Here is an 18482-nt window from a genome sequence, read left to right as displayed (position 1 = left end):
CTGCCACAGTCCAGTTCCTCTGTAGGTTGCAGGGCACCGTGTTCTCTGGTCGGTACTTTTTCAGTCTGTTCCTAATTGTGTGCTGGGGAGCTCTCCCAGTGATGTGCTTTGACATGATCCCAGCATTCACTGGAACTACTTGAGCTTTGGGACTTCCCAGGATGATTAGTGTATCTTGGTGAACAATGGTCTAAGCAACTCATTAAATTGTAGTGTATCTTCCTCCCTCTCTGTGCTTACTCCCAGCTTCTGGAGAGCCGATTAGAGGCTTGGCAGGAACTGTATGGTTATGCTCTAGATACGCTTTGGATACATTATTGTCACAGTTGAGGTATTGCAAAAGCCATGCTGTTCCTGTCTTTATCCTGGTGAGGTACCTCTTTCGATTGTGCAATATCTGTAGCTAATTACATGGCAATTGCAGTGTGCCACCAGCCACCCACAATTCATTGTCAGCTCCTTGGGGATGCAGATGAAAAAGGAAAGATAATGTTTTCTTTCTTCAGTCCAGTGATTTAGCTTGCCTCTTTTTTTTTTAATCCCTTGCTCCTTCAGGTAATAAAGCCAGATGGTAGTGACAAAGAAACAGAAGCCACGCATGAATCAGTTGTCCCTGAGGATATGTTGGGGACTTGCATTCCTCAAGAGACAGCGAGAGGTGATGCTAAAAGTCCGGATGTCATTATAGAAGCTCAGTTTGATGATGATGATGATGCAGAGCATGGACAAGACCACTTGCAGGATACCTTGACTGATGACATTAAGAAGCTTTCCCTGGACACCAGTGAAAAGGGTGAGTAGATCAGATTGCCAATTTAAACCTTTATTTGAGCAAACTGTTGAAGTATTACTTTGTTGCCTTGCTTTGCTGCAAGACATAAAATACAGGCATAAAAGCTTAATACCTTATCACTTCTATCCCTTTCTGCTAAACTGCCTTCATAGTTTGAATGGATATTAAGGACTGAGTTTTGTATAGTTTTGATTGATGCAAAGTAAGTCTGTGAAACAGAAGTCGCACCTTTAGCTTTACAATTTTGAGGGCTGTCTGGAGACTGCTGGTTGCTGTTTAATTCAAGATGCTGCTGTAGCAGTTTCCTTCCTTGCAGCTTGGCTGGGCCAATCTGTGTGTCTCAGTTTGGGGATAAGAATGTATTTCCTTGGGGGCAGTTAGGTTTGTTGCTGTTTTCAAACAGTTGAGTTATGAGCAACTTAAAGATTTGGTCCATTTAAAAAGAAAATTGCACTAAAACCTAAAGCCAATTATGTGATCTGTTTTGAAGGCAAACCTATTTTATTCTGAATCTGAATTCCATCCAAACCATCAAGTGTTGCTTAGGGCGAAATAAAATAGGCTCCCCTGTCCCAAACTATGCTTATGCTGCTCTTTGCATGTCCTTTCTAGTACTAAATCGCTTCCTGAAGAGCTGTGTGTTGAAAGGATTGTGACAATTGGCACATTTAACGTGTGCCTTCAGCTGCTGGTGAAAAATTTGCCAGGATATTCTGGTGCGTTCCTTATGCATGCCCCAGTTGTCCAGAAAAGATGGCAGTAGCTTAGGACATAAGTAGTTGTTGGTCTCTGACAGATCTTGGTGGTGGTTGTGAAGCTGTTCTATTTAACACCTCGTGTTTTCCTAAGAGATTGCTTTTGAAGATGCACAGGCGTCTGCCTATACTGTTGGTAGACTTCCATTTTTCACACCCATCTGTTAATAAAACTGGAAATAACGTTTGAGTAGAAGCGTTGTAGTTTTTATGACAAAACGTTGGTTTCAGCTCATGAACAGAGCTGCCACCTCACCAGTTCATGATGCTATTTCCTTCTGCGTACCTCCACTGTCTTTGAATTACTGCCAAGGTATGTGACCCAACTTCCGTCTTGTTCTGTTACTTTCCAGCGTAGGGCTTGAGCTGGGAGTTACTCGTCTTGTCTGCGGATGTTTTACGCAGCTAGTTATTAACCCCACCTTTTTTGCAGTCTTGGACACTGTGTTATAGCTGCACACCATTGAGTTGCCATTTTGACTCGACAGTCCTCAATCTCCTAAAATGCTCCTGAGTCACATGTCTGTTGCATCTCTGTTGCTTCTGATAACAATGTCAAATTAAAAATCAGAGGAATACAGGCTGAGAGAGTTGGGGCTGTTCAGCCTGGAGAAGAGAAGGCTCCAGGGAGATCTTATAGCGGCCTTCCAATACCTGAAGGGGCTACAAGAAAGCTGGGGAGGGACTTTTCATAAGGAGAGTTAATGACAGAACAAGGGGCAATGGGTTTAAGCTGAAAGAGGGTAGGTTTAGATTAGATATTAGGAAGGAATTCTTTACTGTGAGGGTGGTGAGACACTGGAACAGGTTGCCCAGAGAAGCTGTGGCTGCTCCTCCCTGGAAGTGTTTAAGGCCAGGCTGGATGAGGCTTTGAGCAACCTGGTCTAGTGGAAGGTGTCCCTGCTGATGGCAGGGGGGTTGGAACTAGATGATCTTTAAGGTCCCTTCCAACCCAAACCATTCTATGATTCTATGAAAAATAAATACAAACTTGAGCCAATATTTTACTTTAGCTGCATGACTGTGCTTTAGTGTAAAGGCTTGATGAGAGTTACTTTTCTTGGTGCATGATAGTTCCTCGAGATGCTCTGGAGTGACCTGTGTTGGAGGATATCAAGTCATCTCTTAAAATCTGTGCTGAGTGGTTTTTGCCATTTAATTCTGTCTCTGGAGAATATTTGTAGGGCAAATGTTAGTTAGATCAGCTTATTGTCTACACAGTTGAAATCCAACTTGCTTTTCCATTGCAGTTGCCTAAGCCAACTGTTTTCTTTTGTTTTCAAGACCTTTCCGTGTTCTTCCTTAACAAGCCTTGTGGCTGGTGTGGATGTGCCAGTTAGATTTCTGCTGAGTTTATACTTTGCTATCGACTCTTTTAATAGTTGCTTCAGCTTCTTTGGCCATATAACCTATATGGATTTTTCTTTAGTTTCTTCTTGCTCTGCTTTTTAATACCCTCCTTTTTTTATATGTATAAAGTTTACGATGCTGCTTTTTCTGAAGGTGTTTTTGAGCAGTTGATGATTGCTTTGGCTCATTTCCTTTCTTTCATGCAATTTCTCATATCATCACTTATCCAGATTTTAAGTCTTGCCTGGAAAACAGCTATAGTTATTCTAGCATCAGTGATAACTGTCATGAAAAAAGAAAAGATCCTGCCAAATTCAGCCTTCGCAGGTGTGGCTCGAAGTGCTTTTTTAAAAGGACCAAGCATACACTTTTTCGAGGCAGAACTTAGCATTAGAGGGTAATATCCGCTGGACTTCGCAAGGCGATCCATGGAACATGGTAGTGGCATCAGGAGGCAGAGTGCTTTGCAGGATTGGACTGTGACAAGTGGAAGTGCCCTGCCCTGTGTAACGTGGGCCTCCCCTGGGAAGGCTGCTTGGCTGGTGCTGCCTGTTGAACTTTCCTTTCAGGCTAACTGCATATGAGCCTTTTCTTTTATGTTACATCCCTTTGCTGGAAACAACTACTGCAGCAAAACACAGAGAGGTGGATGTGACACCAGATCCCATGGGGGGTTTCTTGCTGACCCCTCAAAACTAGTGCTTTACTTACTTTCCCTGAGGGCATTGCTTTGTAGGGTTTGTTACATAGACTCATTGTATGGCCTTATACACAGAAGGGAGTGGGAGAAGTAATTTTTGGCCAGTGCAGCTCTTAAATGAACACTTGTAGTGGGCTTTCTTCTTTTTTTCCTTAACATAGGGAAGTCTGAAAGTTTCAAGACAGACAGAGATGCCATCAAGGGTATCATATTTGTAAAATAAAATCAGGAAACAGTCTATCACGTTCTCATGTGCACTTTATGTGTGTATGTATACGTATACATGTATATATATGCATACATCTATGTGTATATACATAAAAAGATATATATATAAAAATATATATATCACCTAAACAAAATCCAAACTAAAAAAAAAAAACCCACCAGATTTCTGGAGGTGAAAAATATCCGTAGCTACTCTAATAGAATCAAAAGTAAATTTTACTCAATTTGGGGGAAAAAAAAACAGAGACAGTGCTCAAATCTTTGTACATATACACAAGCTCTGCAGATTGCTGCCTCTCAGTTGCAAGATGGCTTTTGTCCTTTCTGATGGAGGAGTAGAATTATGCAATATCTCTGTTGCTGGCTCATTTGTTCTGCTGCTGATGGTCAGAATGAACCGTGAAAAATAAAAGTAGACGTGTCATTCGAATAAGAGCACTCTGGGTCACGCTAGGAGTGCAAGCTGTTTTGATATCTTTTCTCCCCTGGCCTGTGTCCCATCCCTCATTGTGGCTCTGTTCCTCTTCAGAGTACAATCACCCCCTCCATCTCTAATTACATGCTGGGGCAAAGAATTTGGGGTTGGCCCTTGCTGTCAGAAAATCTGAAGCGTGAAACATTGTGTACGCTGATTACAGCCCAGATTTGAGTGGACTGTATTTCCCTGAAGTCATTGTACGTTGGGCTTCCTATGCCTCTGTGGGGTTTAGAGCAAACTGGTAGAGATTGTTATGCATGGGGCTGCAGGCTGAGACTCAGATGTTGGACTAGTGCTGCAGTTATGAGAGCTGTGCTTCCAGCCCTTCTCTTCCTAAGACCCCAGAAGAGACGTGATAAGCAAGAAGGAGGACCACAGAAGTTAAGAGACTGTCACCTTCAGCCTAATTCTCAGCCCATGTACTTTCTGAAAGTTCTTGTGCTCATAAAAGTGCATCAGTCTTGCTTTGCTCAAGGATATTTAAATAAAAGTTCATAACTGGTGTCACTCTGCTAGAAGCTGTCCTGGTCAAACGAGTTTTCTCTGCTTTTCTGAACTCTTCTTGCAAAGAAGATAGGTTAAAAGTTATCTTCAGAAAAGGAAGTGATGAGCCACTTTCCTCTCTAGCATGCTGTTCTACACAAAGAGCAATATTGTCCTGTTCCAAAGTTAAATTGTCTTGATGTTAAGTTTTGGTCATTGGAGGTAGGTATTTTTAGCAAAGTTGGAAATCTCCATCCTCTTGCATTTTCAGCTGTATTTCCAAGGTGTAGATATCTCTGTGTGCCGAACAAACTTTCTCTCTGTTTTTTTTCTTTACAAGGACAGCAAGAATGAGCAACTTGAAGAAAGTTTCTCAGCTCACTTACTAGTGTCCTTCAAACCCTCTCTGAGTTATCTATGCCCTGTTGAAATGCAGACAAAGAAAAAGACAATAGCATCCTGGCACTAGTCTGAACAATATTGTGTACAGAGAAAATATTAATTCTCTATAGTGCTTGGTATTGACATGCAAGTCCTCTGTGTTTTACCGTGAGACTTCAGCTTATTCTATGTCACTGCTATCCAGAGAAGTCATCCACCAGTCAAATTGATCTTTGCCAGGTCTGTATTTCTTTTCCTTAATCCTCATTCACATTGACTCCTGCAACAGAGGTAATGAAACTTGTATCTTATTACTTAGTACTGAGCTAGAATACAGTATTTCTGAGACTTGTCACTGCAGTAGAAGGATTTTCGTTATACTCCATTTCAATATGTAATAAAAATTAGAAACTTCTCTATATGCTCCCAACCCAGGAAAAGTACAAAATGTTCTGTACAGAATACTTTACGATGCTGTATCCCTACACAGACTTGTGTGTCACATGAGTTTCATACAAATATGAGGTGTCTCTTGTTAAATACTGGAATCATATTACTCTGATAACAAAACATCAGCAATTGAACAGTAGCAGCTACTTGTACTCCTGAGAATGGCAGCTGTGCTCATAAAAGTGCCTCAGCCTTTCTTAACGAAAGGATATTCAAATAAAAGTTTGTAAAACGGTGTGACTATGCCAAAAGCTATCCTTGTCAAACTAGTTTGCTCAGCTTTTTTCAACTTTTCTCAGGAGAGATCTTACTTTACCAGATACACAGAATATCCTGCTTCCCACGGGGTGGCTCACAGAAGTCATCAAGTTGGTGAACTGGCTGCCCTGGCAGCAATCAGATAGTTGTGTTTGTTCAGGATTTCCACTGACACTTCTGCAAATCGGGGTTTGAGCATGTGAACGTCCGAGGCTTGCTTACTGCCTTGACGTAATGAAGTTTGAATAGAAATGGTTCATTTGGAGGCAGAGTGAACTGACAGCTAACTCAGCCAGCTGTGCAATGGAAAATTGAATCGAATAGCTGATGGTTAATAGGTAGAGTCAACAGAATTTGGGTTGGAGGTGCTGCAGAACTTGCTCTTGTCTCCCTGACTGTTCAGCATTGGCCAGGTGGATGCTGGTCAATCTCTTTTCAAGTCAAATGTGACTGTCAGTGTCTTGTAGCCCTGGTAAGGTCAGAAATTATAACCTAAAATTGCTTGTGTCCGTACTGCTCCTGATTGGAGGCTCTTATTGAGTATTTTGGGATTGCTTGGCTCAGCAGAAGTGGAGGCATTTGGTAGCTTCACTGTATGGTTGTGTGATAACGCATGAAGCTATTCTTTTCTCAAGATTATGTTCTTAGAGTCAGTGTTTAGAAAGGGTTTTGGATCCTTCTAGCAAAGGATAAAAATGTATTTGTAATCTAGGGTTTAATTTATTGTTTTGCTGTACAGAAGGTACTTCTGTACCTTCTCATGCACTTCCATGCACCCTCTTGTGCTTTTGTGTCATTGTTCTCTTCTTTTAAGCTTGACAAAGTGCCTACCTGCCTTTTGCATCTTCCTCTGGCACCTGGAATCCTTCTGCAGTTAGCAGTGTCTCATACTGGCATAGGCAGAATTTAGAGAGGTACTACCATTCCTCTCCTTGGCCAAGGCTGGTAGGGAAAGGACGATGGTGACAAGAATCTGGACCGCATGCTATTCCTCTGCTCTGCTCAGGTTCTCCCTGCTTTCTGCCATGAAATCTCTGACAAATTTGGAGCCCACCAACGTCACTGGCTGCTGAAAGGAATAAATGTTCTTCTCCCTCCTCTTCAGAGGCTCCCCGTTTACTCGGAGTGCTTTTAAGGAGCCTTCACGCTTCTTTCCTAGCCTGCAGCTTTCTGGAGATGGATCATCTCCACTGCATAGCTCTTAACATTTCTAGGCCACAGCAGAGTGAAAGCTCACCAGGAAATCTTCTCAGTTACACGGCTTTTAATAGAAATCCTTGAGGTGGAACTGTCAAAAATCAGATCAGTTTCACTCTGCTGAAGCCTGGAAAACCAGCAGAGAAGCTGGAGCCGTTTCAGCTGCTCAGGACAGCTCTGTATTAGTTTATCCTAAGTTCATGTTTGCGGATCTCTGGATCTAGCTCTTTTGGTTGTTGCTATAACTTTTCTTAAATGACAGCATAGATTTCTTGAAGAATAAACAGTATAGCAAGTGAAAAAAAGTGTTCTACTGGTATTGAACAAATTGGGCTTTACTGTTGCATTGATTAAATGCTACAGGCTGAATAAGCTCCCGTTATTCTTTTGTTGCACAGCTGAAGCCTGCAATGGAAGTTAATGTTGGGAAAGCTTCTTACGCTGTTCTTTCCTAGTAAGTTACTTGGAACCCCAAGTGACTTCTTAAGTAAGGCAAAAGAATAAAACCAACCAAACTTATGCAATTACATAACAGGAGTTAGATTAAGTTCAGCATGTTACCATATGTTCCTGAATTCACCTGTGTTTCCCCTTTGAGTTGCAGGTTTAGGCCAAGTAAGTGAGAGGGCACGATACTGAGAATGAATGGTGGGTGTGAAGGTAAACATATTAGAGTATGGTCATTGTTAGCAGCAAGGTTTCCAGGATGAATCAGATTAGGATTCATTCAGCTAACATATTTTCCATGCAATAGTAAAATTGGTCACACACACTTTAGGAACAAATGCACATGCAGGAAGGAAGAACATTAAGTAGACAGGCAAAATAGTCAATGGAAATGGTTTTGTAACATTTTAATTTTACTTGCCATTAATGTAGTAAAACTATTTATGTAGACTGCAACACTCCCTGATTTTTTTGAGGTTTAATTCTGTTGCAATAAAGCTTCTAACCCTCATGTTGACTGGCAGCTTCTCAAGGACAGGAGAGGGCCAGGAGGCCTGAGTACCTGTGCTGTGGTTGTAGTAGTGTTATGTGGCTACTGGGGCAGCTACAATTTGATCTGTTGGGCTAGATGGCAGCTTCCCAAAATTATGTTGAATCTTGGTTGTGGATCAGGCTTGGGAGGGTTCTAAGGAAAAGTGACACTCCTGTCTCATTATTCTGCCATCTCCTCCATCCTTCCTTGTAGAGGTGGCTAAATTATAAGTAATTAATTATATGCTTGGCTGTGTTGCATGTGTAAGGAAGCCAGCTATGCTCACCTCTTCACATTGCCTTTGCTCTGTGTTATAGCAGATGCTTGTCTCACTGCTGTGTGCATCATTTATTATGACTTTCCTCTCCCTCTCTGAGGGTCTCCTCCCACCTGTGCACCTTCCAAAATCTTCTTGCTAATCATCTGAGTCTCCTGGTCCTTCTCTTCAGTGTGCCACAGGTGTTTGGGTTCAGGTGTTTATAGATGAACAGCTGTGGCAGGGTGAGTCTGCTTAAATGAGCGTTCAAAATAGACATCTCTAAGGAAGTTAGTCCTGTTCGTTAGACCCAGCTCTGTGATGAGACAACTTGGGAGTGCTGCATGGTTTGGAGCGGCTTTGCTTCTTACCTGCAGAGCCCTCTTGTATTGCACATGGGAGATGTTAGCCTGATTTTGGACAGGCTGCATGTGTTAAATTCCAAAGATGTTGGCTTAACAGTCTCATCACAGTGAGCTACCTTTCCATCGCAGGTGAAAAGCTCCGTGTGTGGAGATATAAATACTTGCAAAGTACTGCTTCTTGTGTTATATTTTCCTAAGTAAGCCTTCTTATAGCCTGTTTAAAGTAAATTTTAGTTTTGACTAGTACCTGGTACCAAGTGAAACGACACTTTCCTTCCTCCCTACCTTTTGATTAGGGAGAAGAGGCTCTTTGGTCTGCTAGGTGAGACTTCAGAGGGAGCTCACTTGGACTTCTGTACTGCAGACTCCCTGGGGGAGAAATCTGCCAAAGTCAGGAGAAGCTCAGAGCTCCTATCTCTGCAGGTACCAAAATAACTTTGTAGGAACTGAAATCATCCAATTGGGACAGGTGTTTCTAAAAAACCTTAGATCCCTTTGCCTTGATCCTCAAAAAAATTACATTTTGCTTTACTTGGTTGAAGGGAGGATCAAGTATGATGTGAACCACTGGTTCCAATCATCAGTTTTGTGTTCTGGGGGTAAAACCTGTTCTGTGCCAATAAACATCAGCAGCAGAACGTGAAGAATCCTTGTACTGTCTTATAAACAGCAACATGTTTCCTTCTCATGGTCCCTAAGAATGCAGATTGTAGCAGAACAGTGTAACCCAGGGCAGATCTGTGCGTGCATTTGAATGTATCACTTATTGGTTGAAGGGAGTTTTCATTTCCATATGTCTCTTGTGTTGATATAGACAGAACTTCCAAAAACACATCCTCTTCGAGTGTGACACACAATCCTTGAGATATTTATAAAGAATTGGTTTGGTTTACACCACTTTCTTTATGTATTTGTTACTAAAACATGATATGCTGAAAACTGCTTATTGAAGCAGACGTCAGAGAACCTAAATGTTGTTACTTCATTAGTAAGTAGTAGACTTTGCTATGGAAAGGTTTACAGATGTGCTGGTATCTGAGCACTAAGCTGAAGAGCAGTTATTTTATTTTTTAAAAGCTTTGTATTCTGATGGGATTCTTAGATGTGCCCATGTAGAGTAAGACAACTAAATTCTCAAGTTTGTTTTTTTTTTCCTAGCTGAAGTAGCAAACATTGAACTTTTTTTTTTTTTAAAAAAAAACCCAACTTGTTTCTTTCCATCCAGGGAGGGAGATTTTTTTTTCTTCCAGTGAGTTGTTTTTGAGATCTGAAACTGTGATATATTTTCATTTGCAAGTGGATATTGCATCTTTAATTGTATTCTTTTTGGACAGAATTGCAAATTTCCACAGTGACCAATGCAAACCTAGTGAAAATAATTTTGGATCTGTCACAAATAATCAGAATTCTAGTCTGATGACTTTTGGTCCACTTTGAGCACCTTTTAATGTCATGGTAATTTAATTGTAAAAGGAAATTTGGGGGCCTTTTAAAAATACAATATTTGACCTAGGAATGCCTGTCAGGCAAATATAAGTGTGTATTGAAGCTGCCTAAACTGATCTCTTACAGAAGAAGGCAAATTCCAAGTGTCCTGGATCTACTTTGTTGGTAATAACTAATTTGAGTTGCTTTTAGTATCTAGTGCCTAATTTTTTTTTAAGTAAGACTATTACAGTTTTGGTTTGTCAGATAATAGCTGAAAGGAAAATACTGAGATTATAATGCAGTTCCACTGGATCCTGGTTGCTGAAGTGTGTTTTCACTGTAAGATAAGCTTGTGAAGTATTGCCCAAGCTAACATAGTAAATCTTTCTCAGAAAACATGTCTTTGCCCAGGGTGGAAATATTGAATGGTCACTGGATAACCACTGCAGTAAAGGGGTCAGAATAATTAATTTTTAGTTTGGCATAAGTGCAAGGAGTTTCTTCCCACCTCCCCTGCTCAAAATCCTGCTCCTCTCACAAGTTAACTCTCTAGGATTGCCTCCATGGCTCTGCCCTGTTGTGGGAGATGTTTGCGTCTCTCTGCTCAAATCTTCTGGATCACCAGTTTCTGGTGGGGCCCTAATACCTTTCCTCTCCACCCGCCCACCCACCAAGTTCCAGATTCACTGGAGGGAAGGGGAATGTGCAACAAAAGGCAGGGACTGTGCAAAGTGTATTTAGGGGACTTGGGTACCAGACTCTCATGGCAGCTTGTTGCTGTCTTAATACTTCAAATGAGACTGAGGTTTCTGTGCAGAAATTTCACAGCTGAGCAGAGGGGTTTGTCGCAGGGAGTCCTCATTGCTGGTGCTCTGCTGTTGTAGACCTGCAAGAACTAGATGCAGCCCTAGTACCAACAGAATTTTAACTTCAAAAGGAGGAACTATAAGCTGTGGAGAAGTCCACATCTTTTGGCCCCAAGAGTGCAGAGCTCTTCATGTGTCTTCTTCTTTATCCCTTGTTTCAAGACCATTGCCCATCAGTAAATGTATGTGATGAACTTTTAGATACTGAAGTTGATTAATAAAGATGAGGAGGAACAGGTAGATGTGTGGGATTTGCTTCCTTCTTTCTTTCTGTTGATGGTATAGTTGTAGATCCCAGCCTCTGTCTGCTGGTGTCTCTAATAATCCCAAGATTTTTTTCAAGGAATACTGAAATTGGAGAGACCCCTGAGGAAGAGGGTACTCTCCAGCCATCCATTGGCCCCTGGTTCATGTTGGCCGTGAAGGAAAAGGGCAGGTTCTACTATGTGCCACAGTGAGAACTGAAATGCTTTCTGGTGCCTGTTCAGTGTTCGCATGGGGCTCAGCTTCAGCAAGGTGTTTTTTTCCCTGCCTGTTCTTCATCCCAGCCAAAGGAAGCCCTGGCCACCCATTTGCTTGCTTCCCATGAGAGCTCACTCCTGGTGCTTCTGTGCTTTTGAATGCATGTATGTGATGCTTCCCAAGGACACTGCTGCCTCCTTTTTTGACAGGGAAAGCTGCTTCGGTGAAAAAATGCGAGCAACTTTTTTGAGAAATGGGAGCTGGAGGAGAAATGGAAAGAAGGCATTGCTAACAAGGGCATGTTCCTCGCGTGACTCCTGGTGCTCTTCTCATTCTTGCCTGCTGGGCCTTGAGTCGCTGCTGTCGTTCTGCTATGCTGGGAAAGCAATGAGTGCAGCTCTTGCTTTTTTCCCCAAACACGTTTAGATCTGGTTTCTCTTCCAACCAGTATGTGCTTTTTTTTTGAGAGTTCATTCCAGTAAAGCCCTGGGCTTGTGGGAGGTGTGCCTGAGCACATGGCCTTTGGAAGGCTACCAACCTCCCCTTGCCCTCTGCGCCTGCCAATGTTTCTTTGTCCCAGATCGTCCCGTTCTTTGTCCTAGCTGTCTTTATGGTTGGCACACCATAAACCCATGACTATTAACTGATGGCTTGCAAATTTTTAAGAAAACAAAACAGCTCCTTGCTTTTGTTCTTTACTAACTGATTGCATGGTAGGACCTTTAGCCGGCAAAGATCTTAGAGGAGACAAGTAAATGAGGTGTGTAACTTGGATACCCTGCTTTTTAAACTGTTTATAATTATCAGAGCAATTTTTTTCCTCGGCTTGTTTGTCACCATGAAACTCTGGGTAGTTTTATCCCTTAGTAACCCTGGTTGTGGCACATCTGAGTTCATTTCGGTAGGAGAAGTAAAAGAGAAAGGGGTTTGCTGCTGTTATTACTGCTACTTTATTTAGGAAATTAAATTTTTATTTAAACTCCTGAATATCTGTCTGTTCTCCTCTCAGCCTTTCTAGCAAGTCAGTAAAGATAAAACTGAAGTCACTTAGATTCTTCTGAAAAAGGTGATCTCTAGGGAGAGGCAAAGTCTGAAGAGCTTTGTATCAGAAGGCGAAGCTGGGGATAATTAGCAGCATATGAGAACCAGAGTTTGTCATTACAGCCATAGCCGTCATTGTCAAACGACTGCTGGGGTAACGTTGCCCGAAGGCAACCGAGGCCGTCTGTGACAGCGACCATCTGTGAACGTGCCCTTGTGATGGTGGTTGTGATGGTGGTGCACAGCCGTTCCCCTCGGGCCAAGCTGCTGCCCCCCACTGCCACCCTGGCTCCCCCCGAGCGCCGGTCCTTAGCACCCCGGCACTGCTCGGTACTGTCGGCAGCTGCAACCTCCCTTCCCGCAGCCCGGCCCCCTTCATCCGTCATGTCACCAGCAGCCTCTGTCGAGGGTCCCTGTGGGACAGATGGTTGTCATCTGGGGGCCAGGGTCTGTGTGTCACCGCTGTTCTCCTTGAGGCTTTCTGGCGTGCGTGAGTGCCGTTGGCCTGCTGGAGCACAGTCTTCAGCGAAATGTTGCTTCATCTCATGTCTTCTAAGGGAAACAGTGACAGCTATGCCCCTTGAAACTTGCAGTCAGTGCCACAGTCTCCCTTTAGGATAGCAAGATTTCTTTTGAACACTCAGTGCCTGATTTTAGCACATGTGTTTGAGATGGATGCGGTCGCCATACAAGTGGAAAAAGGCAGCCACCTTCCACAAACCCTCGGGAGAAAAGCACATGGATGTTCCCATCTGAAAACCACTGTCAGACCAGGAACCATGAGCTCTCAGCAGGGATGCAGCTCAAGAAGGGACTGGTCCCAGCCATCTCCATGGCAAAGATCACTTTAGATGTTTGTAAACATGAAATGCATTCAGTGTGCCAGCCACCTATAGCAGATACTTCAAACTCAGATATTTGAATGTTTGAAAATTGCAAACTAGAAGTTAGTTGACAGTTGATTTAAGTATTCTCAGTATCTGGTGAAGAGATTTCAGGAGGAGGGAGCTGTTTGCCATGTGTAGTGATCACTTTCATAAGACTTTTTCATAATCCTCATCCACAGCTGAAAAGGGTCGATTTAGTAGACATGGTTTCAGTTTCAAAGATAAGCATGCATTTTATAACTTTGCATAACATTTTTTAAAGGAAATAAAATATTAAATGAATGTATGTTCTTAATGGACTATTAATCTAATGTTAATGACCCCAACTAAGAAATGCTAGGAAATTAATGTAGTTCTTTGTATTTAACAAACAGAATGTGTTTTCCACCATTTTGTTTATTATGACTGGTATAGTTCTACTTGTAAAGTTTGGATTTATTTTGATTTTCTGTTTTTCAGCAGATCTGCATGATAAGTGAACATACATTTTCTCTCTGTGGTAGTCTGGAGAAATAATAATTGCTTCATGCTTGGCTATTCTAACATTTGAGAGATTTTTCTCCTTTCAAATAAGTCTACTGCATGCACCTTGTATTGTAGTTTACAGCAAAGACCCAACACAAATTTGTGGTGGAAGTGTACTACACTAACTGTTGTGTTTGTCTTGTTTGATGCAGCAAGGGCTGGTGGGATCAGTGGTGTGCACAGAACAAAGCAAGATGATGGACCCAAGGTGAATGATCCAAGGCTCCTCCCAGATAAGTTTCTTCAAAGGACAGCCAAGGTAACTTGGTGCAGAGTGACAAGCAAGCATGTGTGTGCTCCCAAAGGCTGAAGGAGACCAGCCCTGGCCTCTCTGTAGTCTCCATTTGTTGATCTTTGAATCTCATTCCTCCTTTCAAAGAGAGTAATTGTCCGATCTGATAAAAATCAAGTGTCTTGTTATTTTTACCAATTATCCTAGTTTAAATTCCCTTTGTTTGCTACCCAAAATTACTTAGCAAGACTCAGAAAAAAGATTGGATACTAATATGAGTGTCAGAATATCCACAGTTGTCAGAATTAATTCTTACAGACTTTGGAAAGGCTGCTAGTGCTGTTGGTTCAAGATTTAAGTCAATCTCTGCATGTTAAGAGACCAAAAAAGGACTACTGGGTCAGGCTGGGTCAGGTCTCTTCCACGTCTTGTGCTTTCCCTTGCAGCCTCTGATTTTGGTCCCTGTTGTGGGCTGGGCTGCCCTCTGGTCTCATCCAGCGTGGCAATTCTAGGACTCAGAATCACACAGAGGTGCAGCTCCTGAAACCTTCTGGAAGGACTCTTTTGTATAAGCTTAGGAAATCAGCTATAATATTTCTGTTATCCAGTGATTTATTATGGTCTACAAAAATATAGCCTGGATGAACACCTCTCTGGAACAATTATTTAGTGATATTGTAATTTATTATTCTTTTCAAAGCCATCTTGTATAAAGGTAAAATAACCCCTAACTTCAGAAAGCAGAGAGAAGGAGAGAACTGCCAAATTCCCCACAGCACATCCTTTCCTGTGGTTAGCATTGGATCCGCCAGCGGCACCGTTTTTGGACTGGCCTGTTCTGCACTGAATGTTGAAATCACAGGCCGAGGATACAAATGAAAGATTTTACAAGAGTTGCTTGTATGTTGTGGCTAATTCCCTGCATTTGGAAGCATCTGCTTCTTGTCTGGTTTTGTTCTGTAATCAAGAAAATTGCTGTAGAGAGCTAGCACTTGGAAGGCACTTAGCTCTTCTATAGCCGTGAGCAAGATGGCAAGGAAAATAACCTTGTAAATAGGTACTCAGTTAAAAAATGCACACACACATATACACACGCAGGGAAAACATGATATAGGCCTTGTGATTTTTCCAGATATTCTACTAAGCCTCTGTATATCCCTATTCTGTTAAAGAAAATAAATTTCTCTGAAGGTATTAACTCTAGAAACCTTTGCCTCTTCCAGGTGGTCTATATTTTGGAAAAGAAGCATTCCCGAGCTGCTACAGGCTTCATTAAGCTTCTAGCAGACAAAAACAGTGAACTCTTCAAGAGGTGTGCCATGTTCTCACCTGTGGACCACAGAGTGCCCAGGGCCTATGTGTCCTTGGCTGATTGCCCTCCAGACTTTGTGATCAGGCCTGAGGACTATTCAAACATGCTCTTCATCTGTCGCATAGTGGACTGGAAAGAAGACAGCAACTTTGCAACAGGGTACGTGGCTGCCGTTGGAAGTTGAGATGACTGAGATTTCGGGTCGGAGTTCTTGGTTTCACTTAATTTGATACATGCAATAGAGACAGGAATCTGTTAACAAGATACCTGTCTTGTATCTCTCTGGTGGATGAACTGTGATGAGGCCAAGGATAGCTCATCACTAGTTAATCTCAAGGCTGCATAATGTTGGTTTCTTTTGGTGCTTGCTTCAGCGTGCTGGCACATCGCAGCATTAATGAGCGTGTAGTCTTTGCTCAGGAGAGCTTAGCCTGACCAGCACAAGCACCGTGGGGGTGCTGGCAGCCTTTCAATCTTTCCTCCCTTTGTTTAAGAGTAGTACACGGTGTGTAGACATTTCACTTCTGCCAGAGGAAGAAGATCAGTAGCCGTGAGGCTCATCTTTGGTCTTTAAGCCTTTAAACAGAAGAAAGAAACAGAAAGAAGTAACAGATTTTTGTGGTTTGAAATTTGCATTGCTTCAAGGAAGGATAGTAGAAGTGAAGATTCATTCACTCCTGAAGCAGGTGAGAGGGGTTTTGACTCTGTGCTTTTCAGGAGGCACTGTGAAGCCATTGTTGTCCAGAGTTCAAATTGCAGGCATGGCCATGAAGGAGAAGGTTTTCTAAAAAGGCCTATGCTGGGCTGGATCCAGATTGCAAGTTCATTTTGCCTCTCCTTGAGGAAGAACCTGTAGTTTTCAGCATTTTCACTCTTTCTTGGGAATAGCTGCAGTGTGCCAAGCACCCACCTGGAGTGGCCATGCTGCTGCTTCCTGTTGAGTGGATCTCAATAAGAGATGGTGGACTTTGATAAATCTATTCAGTTATCTTGGGGAAAACAGTAGTCCTGATTTGGTTAGTGATCCAGTATAGGTAACTCTGACATATAGCAATGCTGTGGTCAGATTTTACAGGTGATGGAGATCTGGATGTGCTCTGGAGCATGTGCAGTAGTGGGTATTGGGCACAAAGCCCAGCTATTCTCTTCCCCTTGCAAAGCTGTTCTGATGGGGTAGCACAGCTGATGTACAGTGTCAGCACTGTGTTTTTTGGAGTCCTCAGCTCAAACCCTGTTTCCCTGAGTAAGTTCACTATCCGTTGTGGCTGCTTTGTGTACACAGTAATAGCCAGTTTCACATGTACTCCTTGAGAGCCACAGGAGCTGTTAAGTCACTCAGTATTTCCTAGTTAAACTGCAGTGCATGAACTGAAGTGGCCTCCCTTTGAGCCCCACTGAACTAGGGGCTGTCTGTGCTGTGAACTTCACTATGACTAAGCTTTTTATTACCAGAGATTTTCTTTGTCTTCTTTGACTCCAACAGAGAAAAGACTGGATGGTGATTGTACTGCTTGGCTTCTTGTCATGAACACCCCCCTTTTCAGCAGAAATGGGGGAAATTAGGAGGATGGGCTAATGTCTTTTTTCATTAGCTAATGTGTGTGTCTTTAATCTGTGCTTCTGAGAACACTGTATATTCTCATCTGGCTGTTTTGGTAGTTTCCAAGAGGTAAAGGGTGTTGTCAGGAAAGAAAACGTCCACGATTGTCTTCGTACATAGCTGTTTCCTCTGGGACTCAGTTGCACTTCAGTAAGTGCCTTGTGGAGATGGGAGCATAAAACCTTGGTGACCCATTTTGTTTTTAAATATAAATACATGCTTGTTTAAACACTGAAAGACAAGGAAACCTCTTGAAGGTCCCCAAAGTTCCTGTTTGCTTTTGAGCTGGTTTATAAGCTTATTTATAATCCATGTTGCTAGTCGTGGCCCACCTGAAGGAGAGAAGAGCAAGTGATCTGCAGCTCATTACATGCTTGTTTTTTTTTTAATTTTCTTGTGCACCCCTCATTTCTGCCCACGGGCTTTGTGATACCCCTTTGGCAGCACCAAAGGTTTTGAAAGGTGCCTGGACTAAAGAGCCTGTAGGTCATCACTCTGCACTGTCCTAAGTCTGCTGGAAGTATGACAAGGGAAACTCCCTCCATAGTTGGCAGTCATTTCCCTTGGATACCTTGGGTGCTTCCAGGTACTCTCCATCCTGCAGCGGAACTCCTCCAGGCTGGTCATGCACCTTCCTCAGCTTTCCTTTTCCTTTGGGAACTTCAGTGCCGGTTTCCAAGCACAGTTCACAGCATATTCTGGTCTTCACGGTGATGGTGTGTGACTGGAGCAGTGGGATGTCCTGGCCAAGAGGATGACCGTGACAGTGGCCACCCAGGGTGGTCACCTGCACAGGGGCAACCTGATGGTACCTGGAGGTCCCCCTGGGGAGGGGGGTGCGTTTCTGTGTCGTGATTGCCACCTGGTGGTCACCAGTGAGACACTGTCCCCTCTGAAGGCCACCCTGTCACCCCGACTGTGCTGGGAAGCATCGGGGAGGAACTAATGTCTCACTGTCCTGCTGGTGATGCCCTGAGTGTGTGCTGCTCTGCTCCCTCCTGTGTGTGAAGTGATTTTACCGTGGCAGTGAAATGCCATTTAACTGTACCTGCTTCAGGTAGCAGGTAAAGTAAAATAGCTCCAAAATACTCTCCTTTTCCAGATAAATAAGTACTGTCACATACAGTTATTTTCTGTGGACCTGTTTGCAGTGTTGGAGTCCAAGGCTGCCTGGAGAATTAGTCCAGACCTCTCCACACTTTTGGAGATGGTTAAGGTGGAATCTTTTTTCTTGCTCCCACATAGGATGATGGATGAGACTGTTAAAAAACCAAAACAAAACAAACTAGTAGTAAAATGTTGAATCACTGATTCCCTCTGTGTCACACAGGCTTGTGGTTATTCTAGCTCAGGACCTTAGGTATTGGTCTGTCAAGGTGACAAGATTGTCACAGCATTTGCAATAAAATGGAACATTGCAGGGTGTTCTTGACACTTTTCCAAAGCCATCCAAGTG

General features: G+C 42.8%; 1 protein-coding gene across 1 annotated transcript in view; it reads left to right on the top strand.

Moving 5' to 3' along the window:
- Window positions 1-555: 555 nt before the first annotated feature.
- Window positions 556-18482, top strand: part of DIS3L2 (DIS3 like 3'-5' exoribonuclease 2) — a gene marked incomplete at its 5' end in the record, with an annotated part of 134952 nt that continues 117025 nt past the window's right edge. Inside the window, 3 exons of the mRNA XM_010165870.1 lie at window positions 556-793; window positions 14035-14141; window positions 15338-15585. Of these exons, the coding sequence (XP_010164172.1) occupies window positions 556-793; window positions 14035-14141; window positions 15338-15585 (593 nt within the window). The remainder of the gene's footprint in view (window positions 794-14034; window positions 14142-15337; window positions 15586-18482) is intronic.

This window comes from Antrostomus carolinensis, unplaced genomic scaffold (assembly GCF_000700745.2).
Source record: "Antrostomus carolinensis isolate BGI_N321 unplaced genomic scaffold, ASM70074v2 scaffold9844, whole genome shotgun sequence".
Lineage (NCBI taxonomy): Eukaryota > Metazoa > Chordata > Aves > Caprimulgiformes > Caprimulgidae > Antrostomus > Antrostomus carolinensis.
The sequence above is the reverse complement of the archived record's forward strand: the minus strand, read 5'-3'. Positions and strand labels throughout refer to the sequence as shown.